This window comes from Truncatella angustata (genome assembly GCF_020726525.1).
Source record: "Truncatella angustata strain MPI-SDFR-AT-0073 chromosome Unknown BKA67scaffold_4, whole genome shotgun sequence".
Classification (NCBI taxonomy): domain Eukaryota; kingdom Fungi; phylum Ascomycota; class Sordariomycetes; order Amphisphaeriales; family Sporocadaceae; genus Truncatella; species Truncatella angustata.
The window spans coordinates 2,434,485-2,446,618 of NW_025763384.1; the positions used below are offsets into that span (position 1 = coordinate 2,434,485).

The window sequence follows — 12,134 nt, forward strand, 5'->3', positions numbered from 1 at the left end:
GAGGTAGTTTATCACAATAAATCGTGCTGATAGAAAATTGATCACAAGACATTTTGAAGTAACTTTTCCTGATAGCATGCGCACATATTCGTGTATTGTTCTTGTCGGTCTATCAGCGGCTTTTAAGTTTTGGAAATACCCCAGATCGCTTTTTGCATTTTACCCTTAAAACTCCGAAAAAGACTGGTGTATATATATGATCTATGCAGCACCACCACGGCCACCGATAGCTTGAGCGTCGACAGTGATCTCGGGTAGTGACCTTCCCTTTTCCGTTGGCAAGGGGATAAAGTTAATCTTGGCAAGGTAGCCTAGGTACTTGCCAACGTCTTCCCTAGTGATGCCGTAACCGAAACTCTCATCGACTCCTGTCCAATTGTTGGCATCTGCCTTGAGTACTGCGACACAGTTGCGATCGTCCATCTCGGGAGCGCGAGTGTTTGCCGGAAGGTCGTTCATGCAGAAATGGAACAGTGGCATTAGTGCATGCTGTTCTTGATCCTTTTCAAGAGCTCCAGCGGAGACGAACTTCTCCAGCTCGTTTTTCCAGTCATCGTAACTAACTTCAGGAGTTTTGAAGCCATAGTACTCCAGGATGGACAAATACTCGCTCATGCGGAGTCGAGGGTGAGCAGTCAGGTGAATAACGTGAACACCGTCCGGAATCGGGTTAAGAGCAGCAGCGACGACGACTCGAGAGACATGGTTAACTGGGCAAGCGTTGACAGTGTTGATGATGCGAGGACGTGCCGACAGTTGAACACAGCCCTTGAGGATACGGATCAGGAAATCGTCAGTGTTGCAGACACCGGTGAACATGTCGCCCAGGATGTAGCCTGCTCGGATACAGGATCCTGATAGACCACGTCTTCCTGCCTCACGAACGAGCTGCTCCGATACCCACTTTGTTTGACCGTAACCTGTACCAAGGCCTCTCCGACTGCCCTGCATGTCGTCATCTTCATAGATTGCACCTTGACCGGTACTTGTCTGCTGGTGGGACAGGTTGATGTAATGATCTGTGTCGAGTACGCTTGTAGAACTGACAAAAGTAAACGTCTTCGGCTTTCCTTCGTTGCAAAGCGCCATCGCATCAAGAGTGGACAGAACATTCGAGGTCATCATATCGTGATATCTTTTAACCCAGTGCACCGAAGCGCCGTTGTGGATGACAACGTCTGCCTCATTTGCCACCTTCTTCCAGCTTGCGTCGTCGAGACCGAGTCTGGGCTGCGACAAGTCTCCCACTACACAACTCAACCTGGACAACCACTCATCTTTCCAAAGGCCATAGGCACTTATCGAGCGCCTGAGTCGGTCGAGGGCTCCAGCAGGATCCTTTACACCACGTACGTGAGCAATGAGATTAATGCTACGGCGCGTACGTTCAAGGATATCTTTGACCAGGTAAGCTCCCAGAAATCCAGTCGCCCCGGTCAGGAAAACAGTGAGTTGCCCTGAAGCAGAAATGGCATCCAAGTTGGCCGTCTGATATTTCTGAGCCAGCCGACCAGTTAGTTCATCCAGCGACTTTGCGTATTCCGGATCCCCTTCCTCAGTGTCCTTGGTCACGATGCCATTGGACTTCTGTTGTTGCTTCTCTATTGCATCGCTGAAAGCACCTAGGCTGGGAAATTCATAAAGTGTGTTGATAGAAACGTTGGTGCCCAGATTCTTTCTTAGATTGAGAAGCAATTGCTGTGCTAGAAGACTGTGTCCGCCGAGATCGAAGAAGTTGTGCTCGGGTCGAATTGTCTTCGGGTTTAGACCACGGACGATATCCGCCCACTGCTGGGCTACCGTTTTGGCCGTCTCGGAAAGAGCCTCCCAGCTCTTCAAGTCTTCCTCTGAGGCATCCTCTACACGCTCAGCTACATCAGGGAAGGGAAGATTGGGCTTGTCAACCTTGCCGTTGGGGTTCAGGGGAAGTTTGTTGAGAACGATATAAATCGTGGGTACTGCATAGGCCGGTAGACGAGTTTTCAAGTGATCTCTCACCTCCGTCTGCAAGACTCGGTACTTCTTCAAGTAGACTTTCACGGTACCCATTTCCAATCCCTCATCTTCGACGTCCTCGATCTCTCTCGTGGAGAGAAATCGGTGCCATTCTGCCGTTTCAGGCACGATATAGCTCACCAACGTTTGTTCCTCATTACGATCTCTTCGAACAAGGGTTTTGCAATCCCGGATCAGAGGACTTTGGCTCAGGTTGCTATCGATCTCGTTGAGCTCGATTCTGAAACCACGAATCTTGACCTGATCATCAGCACGTCCAGTACACTCAACATCGCCAGACTCGAGGTACTTTCCAAGATCTCCTGTCCGGTACATCCTGTCACGAGGACCTTGGTAGTATTTTCTCCATGGCTCATTCTTGTTGAGTTGCTGGTCCAGTTCGGCCCATTTCTTCTCATCGACAAACCAATTCGTCACAAACTTCTCTTGGTTCTTCTGGGGGTCGCCTAGGTAGCCTTCGGCGAGACCAGCGGCACGAACGTATATTTCGCCTGTTTCGCCAACCCCACAAAGCTTGGTACGGTCTTCCCGGTGTACAACCAAGAGTTGGACACCCTCCATTCCTGTTCCGGCTGGAACGGTGTCCTTGAGCTTATCCATGAAGCCAGAGTCTCTGGCCCTGCTTGGGACCTCGTAGTAACTGACGGCTCTTTGTGTCTCCGTAGAGCCGAACATGTTGATGATGTTGGCATTCTCGGCTAGCTTTCTAAGTGTCCGGCAATCTCTGGTTGTGAGAACATCGCCTACAAAGAAGACGCTCTGCAGGCTTGGGAATTCTGCCGTGGCCCCTCCGACAAGGATTTGGCCCATGGCCGGGGTCAAATGACTCACTGTTGGTTGATGGTCACGGAACCACTCCGCAAGCTTCTCATGCTGAATGTCCTCCTTGGCAGGAACCAGTAGTTGGGCACCGAGGAAGAGCGGCGTGAAGATATCTCGCTGGATAGGATCATGAGCGATACCGGAAAGCATAGTGAATTTGCTGTCCGAGGTCAAGTTGAAGCGCTCGGCCATCCAGGGGAAATAGCGTGCCAAACTATCGTGGCGACCTAAAACACCCTTGGGTCGTCCTTCGCTTCCGGAGGTGAAAGACAAGGTGGGATTTGAGTCCGGGCCGACGACGACATCTGGTGGCGCACCTGCACCAGACTGCCTGGCCTTTTCGAAGACATCTTTACCGTCGATCTGGCCGCCAGAGAGGTAGCCGTCATCATGAAGGCGCAACTCAGGGACGTCGGCCTTCAACTGCAGCTCGCTATCGATATATTGTTGCACCAAAGGCGCCAGTGGGCCGTTTTCGTCCGTCGCACGGCCGATTCGAAGCAAAGCACGGGGCTGGGACACCTCGAGGTAGATTTGCTGCCGTGCTGGGGGGTACGCAGGGTCCAACACAGTCATGGTAGCACCGGCGGCCTACAATACACCTGCAGTCAGTATGGCATCATGCGGAAGAAATTGCGTAAGTGCGCACCAGAATGCCCATTAAGCTGACCACCAAGTCTACGGAACGGTGCGCCCAGATCATGACGACGTCTCCGTTGGTAATTCCGGCATCGTGAAGATAGTGTGCAAGTGTGTTTGAGGCCTCGTAGATCTGGCGATACGTGAATCGTCTCTCGGGCGTGGCAGACGACTTGGTCTCAATGACGCACAGGCGATCCGGATTGGCTTCAGCTTGTCGGCGGAAAATCTCGTGGATGGCACCAGCGTAGCCGGACCAGCCAAGGTCGGCGGTAGGATCAGGGAGGGCGGCCATATCGCGATAGTTGACCAGCTTCTCCTCTTGCAATTATGACAAGAAGTAAGTTGGAAATATCGTGAGCGGCGTTGATGCACAAAAAGGTGGAATTTTGGCCCCCAGCTCCGATGACGGGGAATACCCAACAACAGGGCTTGCATACGGAGTAGGTTAACCTACTAAATAGATGGATGACTCGACTTCCAATTGAGTGCATGAGCGAACAGCTCTGCCCATAGTGGGGGCGGGGCAATGAGCTCAATTGACCCCACCAGGCACACGCCCATATGCCGAGGGGTCGCCGCCAGCTTACTGTGTTTTCCCTCCGTGGGCCGGACGACATATTATCACCGACGACGCATCTATGCGACAGAGCAGACTCTCGGTGGGCATGGTCTGTGGGCCTTCAATCACGCAAGTATTTTCTCTTTTTCTTTTTCTGATTGCTTACGCCTGATATGCTTGCTTACTTACTATTCGAAGTTACACCCGCTAGGTTTGACCTTTGAGCTGCCACGCAGCTTTCTCCATGCTCTCCTCCGCTGTCTGTTTATAAGTCAACTCGAAGCCCGAGCAGTCTTTCCTTCCGAGAGTAGCACTTACGGGGTCCAGTCATCGCTCCCAATTGAAGACAGCAAGCAGTGTTATTTGTGACAGTGGTCGTCGTTGACGTGCACAACATGTTGATGAGCTTAGACCAACCATTATAGCAAGTGAATCCTAACCAAAGACTCCATACAGTAGCCGACATGGTTGTCCACGTATTGCCGAGAGTTAGCAAGACTTCCCTATGGGCAAGGATCATGCGTGTGGACTTCTCATGAACTTGCACACTCTGCATGACCATTCGCCAATTGGAGACTCGGGGGGGATATAGAGCAATCACGCAATCAATTGCAATTTCATAAGTTGGAACCGGCTGCAGCTAGAGCACCGTGTCGTCATAACACACCGAATAACCGAAAGGCAAATTGTTACAATAAGGGAATGTCTTATGCTTCTATGTAGCCGCAACAACGACTGTCCGTCCGATGTCGATTGTATGTGTTTCTTTCGCAACAATTAGTCTAGGGTATGTCCACTCTGGCCAAACGACATAGGAACGATCGCTGCCGCAGAATTAGACCGTCCTGTATGTTACAGAACACCATGAAAACAGGTTGGCACTTCAAATATCTGGCAGCTTTGAGCCAGGTACTTGGAGTTGTCGTTGCGGATTGGCAATTCAGGTCTCGTCCTGACCTTGCCCCTCCACGCCTGAACATCACCACCCCAGCCACGAAAGATGTGGAAACAGGCTATCTCTTCCTCGCTCCATTCGCTGGGCATTCAGACACTCCCACCGAACAACATGGTCCAAGGCAAGCATCACCATACATATTTCGGGACAACGGCGATCTGATATGGTCTGGGTATGGTATCTATAGTATTTGGGCAACTAATTTCCAGGCCGGCCGCTGGGATGAAAAAGACATCATCTTCAGCTTTGAGGGCGACCACAATCCAGGATATGGTCATGGTACGTACTAATTTCGTTCCCAACATTAGTGGTTATACAGGTACCGTATCAATGTGTCAGCAGTGTGTTCGTCCGATAACGCATACTGACTAGTGTATCCCAGGCCACGGTCATATAACTTTTCTAGATCAGCATTATGAGACCATGAAAGAACTCAGAGCTGGTAAACATAAAATAGCAGACAAGCATGAATTCCATATTGTCAATGAAAAGACGGGGTTGATCCAGATCTACCAGCCAGTTCCAAGAGATCTCACGGCATTTGGAGCACGCCCAGAGCAGCAATGGATCGTCAACGCCATAATCCAAGGTGCGTCGATATATAAGCCTTATTTATGCATCAAATTGTGCTGAAATCTACGCAGAGCTTGATATCACGACTGGCGATGTACTTTTTGAATGGGCTAGCTTGGATCATGTTTCACCGGATGGTACGTCAACCAGCCTTTCAACTGGACACCACTGATGATATCTACAGAGTCGGTCCTGCCAATCAATCCAGGTCAAGCTGGCTCCGGCTATAACAGTTCAGATGCCTGGGATTATTTTCATATTAACAGTGTCGACAAGGACCCTGAGGGCAACTATCTGATCTCTGCGCGTGATGCCTGCACCATTCATAAGATCAATGGCACTGATGGAAGCATCATTTGGAAGCTTGATGGAAAACACAGCTCTTTCAAGGTGCCTAAGAATGCTAAATTCTGCTTTCAGCATCATGCTCGCTGGCTAGAACAGGACGGTGATATTGAGATTATCAGCTTGTATGACAACAGTGCCCACGGATCGGAGCACGACGAAGGGGGCGAGGTGCATACTGCACCTACTAGCAGTGGTAAGATCTTGAAGCTGAACACCTCATCATGGGAAGCGGAACTGGTACAAGGTTTCTATCCACCCGACGGATTGCTCTCCAAGTCTCAAGGTTCAACACAGGTACTTCCGAATGGCAACGTCCTAGTTGGTTGGGGCTCCGAAGGGGCCGTTACAGAGTATCTTCCAAACGGCACAGCCATTTTCCACGCGTATATGGATTCTGGAAATCTTGGGCAGGGAGTTCAGAACTATCGGGCTTTTAGGTACAATTGGACCGGTATCCCTAATGAAGATCCAGCCATAGTGGTACTGGAAGATGGCGACAACACCACCATCTATGTCAGTTGGAACGGTGATACGGAAACTGTTGCCTGGCGCTTCTATGCGGTATCTGATAAGGTTGGCGTGAAGAAGTTTTTGGGCCAAGTTCCGCGTAGGAGCTTCGAAACTTCGCTGCGTGTGCCAAGCAGGCACGTGAAGACTGCTTTGGCAGAAGCGGTGGATAGGAACGGCAAAGTTTTAAGAACCACTGACACTGCATTGGTCGAACCATCGATCGCTCCTCCTGGAAACCATGGTGGTAGCTATGCTTTAGAGAATCTTCAAAAACCATTGCGTTGGGTAGCATAAGCGTGTTAATCTGCTACTGTTTACAAGCCAAGATTAGCTAACGTGGGACGTGAACCGCAGGTGGTGGGTGTAGAAGTCGCAAAGCCGTCAAATCATACACTATACGGCTAGCGTGGAGAAAAGAGAAGTTCAGCACATATTCATCGCTAAGTTAGTTCAAACGATTATGTTGAAAGAAATTACTTTGTTGATTTCAAAACGTGCTGGATATCATTAAGCGAGGTGGCAAGATCTGCAGTCCACTCACTCTTGTCCCCTGTCAATAGCAGTACCCGGTCAATGCAGCCCTCGTTTAGTGATAGAGACGTATCACATTGCTGCCGGCAATTGAACCCTACTTCTCTTGTAGTAAACCTCAGGCCCCAAGCTCTTGAGTGTTCATTGCCGGTCTTTGCAATGAGGGTTTTGACCACTCTAGTAGTCCTCATTTCAACCTTTTCCAATGTTACGACACTGGCGTGGTCAATAGAAAGCCGAAATGCTATTGCTGGGACTGGTGCTCGGAAAGTGTGGCCGCCATGCGTCGAATTGGCGGTGAGGAAAGAGTGGTGAGTTAAACATGGATTTGGCCCGCGAATATCAGCGATCTCGACGAATCGCAACACTGACACTTCCTGTAGGAGAACTTTGACCACTGTTGAGAAACGCTCGTATATTGAAGCAGTGAAGTGCCTTACCACAAAACCGGCCATTTCAGGATTTTCTGCTGCAGTCAATCGCTTTGACGATCATCAAGCAATTCATAGCGATCAGACTCCCAACATCCACTGGGTCGTGAGTCTTTTCCTCTTGTACCATTAATCTCTTAATGACACTTTTTGGACAGGGTCATTTCATTCTCTGGCACCGCTATTTTGTGTCAACCTACGAGAAATCTTTACGACAAGAGTGTGGGTATGCAGGTGGCCAGCCGTAAGTCACTTCATCCTGAAACTATTTTGTATTCCTATTGTTCCTCTTCTGTTGACATGTATGTTAGATACTGGGATTGGTCCCTCGATGTCTCATCCGACAACAGTAGCAGCACAGCCGTCTTTTCTAGCCCAATCTTCGATCCAGATACAGGTTTTGGTGGCAATGGAGGCTATGTCCAGTCTAATAGTACTACGAACCCATTCAATCTGACAGGACGCACTGGGGGTGGCTGCGTGAAAGATGGGCCCTTTACGCAGGACCAATTTCTGGTCAATGTGCCCAGTTCGCACTGTCTCACGCGCGATTTTATCCCTACGATCATGAATAGTTTTGCTCAACAGAGCCTCGTGGATGAAGTTCTGGCTGCGACAGATTACACTGCATTTGCCCGGGCCGTGGAGAATGTGCCAAGTTTTGACCAGCCCAATATTCATGGGAGCGGCCACTTTGGAGTCGGAGGGGCCTTGGGCACCATAGGTGACGCGTACAATAGCCCTGGCGGTATGTTGATCGTAACTTCCTATCGCACTCTCGTACACGTCAAAGCCATGCTCAAGACTAGGCCTGACTCACCCCTCTTGACTTATGTCTGCTAATGAACAGAATCAGACCCTCTATTTTATCTACATCACGGAAATCTAGACCGTATCTTCTCACTGTGGCAGTCGAAAGACCCTCATGTGCGGTTCAATCAGGTTGGTGGCCCGATCGTGCCTTTCGACTACGGCGGGCAGAACGTAACACTGGACTTCGAGATTCATATCGGTGCACTGGCTCCAAACGTCACTTTGAAGCAGGTTTTAGAAACTGAGGGGGATGTCTTGTGTTACCAGTATGCCAACCTAATGCAGTAACTAGACTGAGTAATTGCAAGTGGCATTGAAGTCCATTAACTAAGTGGAGATTGATGTTCATAAGGGTTACTTTTCAGTCTTTTTCTTAGCGTTTACTAGTTCTATTGATGGCTGAGAATTTATGTAGTGGTCACTATTATGAGAATGTGCACCATTGCCTCACACTTACGGGGAGACACTGGCGCTTTATGAATTGGTAAGTTAGATTGATACCAAGAGCAATTACGCAACGTTTAACCTTTTCAGTGGAGCGGCTGAAAATTGAGTGATGTTGAAGTTGATAACTTTCAGAGCACACCACTCATTCAACTATTGAGAACTGTATTGAGTCTAGTTTATCATTACTGAATAGTTGGGACTTGTCAAGTTGTTTAATACTTTTCTGTGCTGCAGTCATATGGTGGCAAATTGTAGATTCCAGACTAGGATATCCTCGATTCATAAGATCTGTTGAAGATGACAATTACTAAATAATCGATCATCGTTGTATATTGAGTACATGCACTTATGCGCTATAAATTTGCTTTGCTTTATTGCATCCAATTTGCCATCGCCCTTACGTTTCCAACTAATTTCTCGAGTTCTTCCAATATATTGAATTCAGATGATAAATATTCTCTTTGAATGATACATTGTGACCAAGATTTTGAAGAGAAATAACATCATCAGCGCAAAGCATGAGTCAACGAGATACGCAACTGCCTTGAAATGAAACAACTGTGATATATTTGTGTGCCACCCTACCACCAGGCTTGGGCTGTGCGTCGGTGTATTCCCATAATTGCACAAGAGTCCCGAAGAATTGTTTAGATAAACTCATGATGGTTGTTACGTCTTTTCTAACCAACTATACTGATCAAATGCTGCAGTCCGAACACAATGCATGCACTACTATGCGATAATAATAATTCCTCAACCATGCCTCACATGTGTACCAGCTTCCAAGTTGTTACTGTCCATATATGTGTTATCGCTTGTACTCGGTCTTGTAGCATAATCATGACCTTGCGATCGAACTTCCAGACGTAGCCCGTCGGTGCTTGCAGTGACGGGTCTGAGAGTGCCGTTATTAGCATGCACAACCTTTCGCTCCTCGCCTGTGTTTGGATCGAATGCTAAACGCATTTCGCCATCGGTATCTTGGTCGGGGTTGACCGTTTCGTACTCAAGCGCTTTGACTAGCAAGTAGAACCCAGTAGCGAGGAGGGAACCAAGGATAGGCCCAACCCAGTAGATCCAGTGATAGCTGTAAAACGATCCGAGAACAACGCAGGGTCCAAAGGTTCGAGCCGGGTTTACACTACCACCGGTGTAGTAGACGCCCCTGAGAGTAAAAGTCAGAAGAAGTTCGGCATCAGCGCAAAATGTCCTTTGAGAACTCACATCAACTCGCAAATGAACAAAGCCAAGCCAATTCCAACCGGGGCAATGAATGTAGCCCTATGTTTCTCAGCTGCCAGCATGAAGATGGCAAATACCAGCATAGCCGTCAAGAACATTTCGATAAATAGCCCCTGAACAACAGTTGTGCCACCAGCAAGTGATGTACGAACATTGAGCGGCCCTGGGAAGAGTGCAAGAACGACTGCTGACGCAGCGATCGCACCTAGTATCTGGCTAATGACGATCAACATACCCCGGATATATGTGACAGCTCCAACTAGCATCATGCCCAGCGTAACAGCTGGGTTGAAGAGACCGCCACTTATTCTGAAAAACACCCACTGGCTCTCGTTAACCCTTTCCCCATTATCTAGCCTGCCATCGAGGACAACTTACAGCGTTCACAGCTAAACTCATACCGAAACACAACGAAATGTATAATAACTTGGCTGGATCCGCGTTCAACGCATCACCGCTTGCTGTTGGCGCGGTATTGACAGCATTGGTACCTCCGAATGCAAACAGTAGAAACATGAACGTTCCTACGAACTCACTCATCATAGCGACAAAGTGATTCTTCACCCCCGGAGGAAGGTGCTTAGCGAGTGGGACGCGCCTGGACACCAAAGTCGCATCGTCATCGCGGTCGCGGGCAGCGACTTTGGATCGAGACTCCCATGGGAGGCGGATACGGCGCCCGGGGCGATCGACGTTCATCGTGATGGTATGGAAAGGGTTGTTATTGGATAATAATCGTCGACAGTCTGAGTGAGGCCGGCCAGCAAAGGAATCAACTGTGGTACGGAGGATTTAGAACCAAGAAATGAAGTGTCTAATAGGCATTCTAATACGCATTCTGAGTCCAACACTCGGCTGCAGCAATGTGAATATTAGGATTTCCAGACATCGTAATAGTATTTCAGTGGACTGGAAGAAGCCACAAACGCGCTAACTCTTGAATGACAAGCTATAATAGAGTCTAGATGTCCCCAGAGTTCCAAATCTGGGTTTTTTGTCCATCATCGTACCGCGCCTATGCACAACGACGGCAAGCCTATATCTTAGTAACAACTTCTCCTTGAAGGACCAAGAGAGAAATTGGAATAGTATGCATTAAGGCGGCCTAATTTTCAAGCCAATTGGGCTACGCTGAGATCAAACCCTAGCGGCTAGCTTTTGTCTTAGAGTAGATCCAACGCCGCCGACGGTGTCCAGCCGGACGATGACGATAGTACCAATCAACAGTATGCACTTTCCTGTGACGCTTTTCGGGGAATTTACTCCAGATTGGATGATTACTGCGGGAATCTATCTTTTGAATCTATTCACTAACCCCATTGTACCCCAACTGAACGAGGATGTATTCCGTAATCTTACCAAAGCAATATTAATGCTATGGCCATCACCACCAATGGATGTCTTACGTTTTGCTGCACAACGCGGCAACGAGTCCCACCCTTGACAACTACTGCGGAGTGCCTTGAGCACCGATTGATTGAACGTGAACTAGAAACGGTTTGACAACGGCATGCAGAGTCAAAGCGTCATGGAGTCATAGACTAATCCGCCCCTCATGCGCCATCTCGTGTTGAGGCAGTATCCAACTGAGACGAAACCGCTGCAAATCGGAATGCCCTAGCCAATTCGTCACAAAGGGCCATGGGAAATATTCAAAAGAGCATCATGCTGATCGACGACTGTGGCGTTGTAAGCTCAATGCTAGCACCGAAATCGTTACGACACGTTGACGGTAAGTAACAATACGTACCCGGACATGGAGCGGCCAATTCGAATGTATACTTGTGTGTCCTTGTGGTTGAATGTTTGGAAGAATGACGACTTCGATATTTCAAATTCTCAGGAGCCTACGGAATGAGACGCGAACTGAGAAACCATCGAAAATAGACTGCCGCATCAATGCTATCTACCTCGATGTTTGCCACTTATTGAGCCACTAAACCAACCAGTGGCATGGACAGCGAATATCTAAAATTACGTTATCGTGTGTGCCAGTGTGCAATGGGGAATCGAAGGCATTGCAAGCAAAGTGATGTTCAAAGATTGGCGTCATGAGAAAGAAATTTTACGTGCCAAACTCAATAAATAAATGAACGGATTTACCCCCCGAGAAAAACATTAGAAAATGAGCACTCAAAAAAATCGAGCCGCTCAGGCCGTGCACGGCAGCCACCTCGCAATTTGTGGAATGAGCCTCTTCTGCCCAGTTGCCGTATACAGAAAGTGTGCCGAACTTGAGGAACTT

General features: G+C 48.6%; 4 protein-coding genes across 4 annotated transcripts; 2 read left to right on the forward strand and 2 right to left on the reverse strand.

Moving 5' to 3' along the window:
• Positions 1-75: 75 nt before the first annotated feature.
• Positions 76-3,914, reverse strand: BKA67DRAFT_604995 (uncharacterized protein). Its single transcript, XM_046105359.1, has 2 exons — positions 3,488-3,914; positions 76-3,429 (listed from the first exon to the last, which is right to left on the reverse strand). Exons 1-2 carry the CDS (start codon positions 3,770-3,772, stop codon positions 202-204), a joined length of 3,513 nt encoding a protein of 1,170 aa, XP_045958721.1. The 5' UTR covers positions 3,773-3,914; the 3' UTR covers positions 76-201.
• Positions 3,915-4,903: 989 nt separating this feature from the next.
• BKA67DRAFT_517440 (ASST-domain-containing protein) lies at positions 4,904-6,719 on the forward strand (the record flags this gene model as incomplete). Its single annotated transcript, XM_046097905.1, has 4 exons — positions 4,904-5,273; positions 5,377-5,583; positions 5,639-5,704; positions 5,752-6,719. The coding sequence occupies 4 exons, from the start codon at positions 4,904-4,906 to the stop codon at positions 6,717-6,719; spliced, it is 1,611 nt and encodes a 536-aa protein (XP_045958722.1).
• Positions 6,720-6,912: 193 nt separating this feature from the next.
• Positions 6,913-8,957, forward strand: BKA67DRAFT_565200 (uncharacterized protein). Its single transcript, XM_046102799.1, has 5 exons — positions 6,913-7,267; positions 7,340-7,493; positions 7,546-7,631; positions 7,699-8,135; positions 8,244-8,957. The coding sequence occupies exons 1-5, from the start codon at positions 6,999-7,001 to the stop codon at positions 8,486-8,488; spliced, it is 1,191 nt and encodes a 396-aa protein (XP_045958723.1). The 5' UTR covers positions 6,913-6,998; the 3' UTR covers positions 8,489-8,957.
• Positions 8,958-9,400: 443 nt separating this feature from the next.
• On the reverse strand, positions 9,401-10,588 carry BKA67DRAFT_516911 (aquaporin; the record flags this gene model as incomplete). Its single annotated transcript, XM_046097857.1, has 3 exons — positions 9,401-9,812; positions 9,872-10,212; positions 10,268-10,588. 3 exons carry the CDS (start codon positions 10,586-10,588, stop codon positions 9,401-9,403), a joined length of 1,074 nt encoding a protein of 357 aa, XP_045958724.1.
• Positions 10,589-12,134: the final 1,546 nt, after the last annotated feature.

Coding starts and splice junctions, on each gene's coding strand:
- BKA67DRAFT_565200 (XM_046102799.1), top strand. CDS start 6,999: ATGCAGCCCTCGTTTAGTGATAGAGACGTATCACATTGCTGCCGGCAA. Junction 7,268..7,339: donor TTGGCGGTGAGGAAAGAGTG/GTGAGTTAAACA, acceptor CACTTCCTGTAG/GAGAACTTTGACCACTGTTG. Junction 7,632..7,698: donor GGGTATGCAGGTGGCCAGCC/GTAAGTCACTTC, acceptor CATGTATGTTAG/ATACTGGGATTGGTCCCTCG.
- BKA67DRAFT_604995 (XM_046105359.1), bottom strand. CDS start 3,772: ATGGCCGCCCTCCCTGATCCTACCGCCGACCTTGGCTGGTCCGGCTAC. Junction 3,430..3,487: donor TCAGCTTAATGGGCATTCTG/GTGCGCACTTAC, acceptor GGTGTATTGTAG/GCCGCCGGTGCTACCATGAC.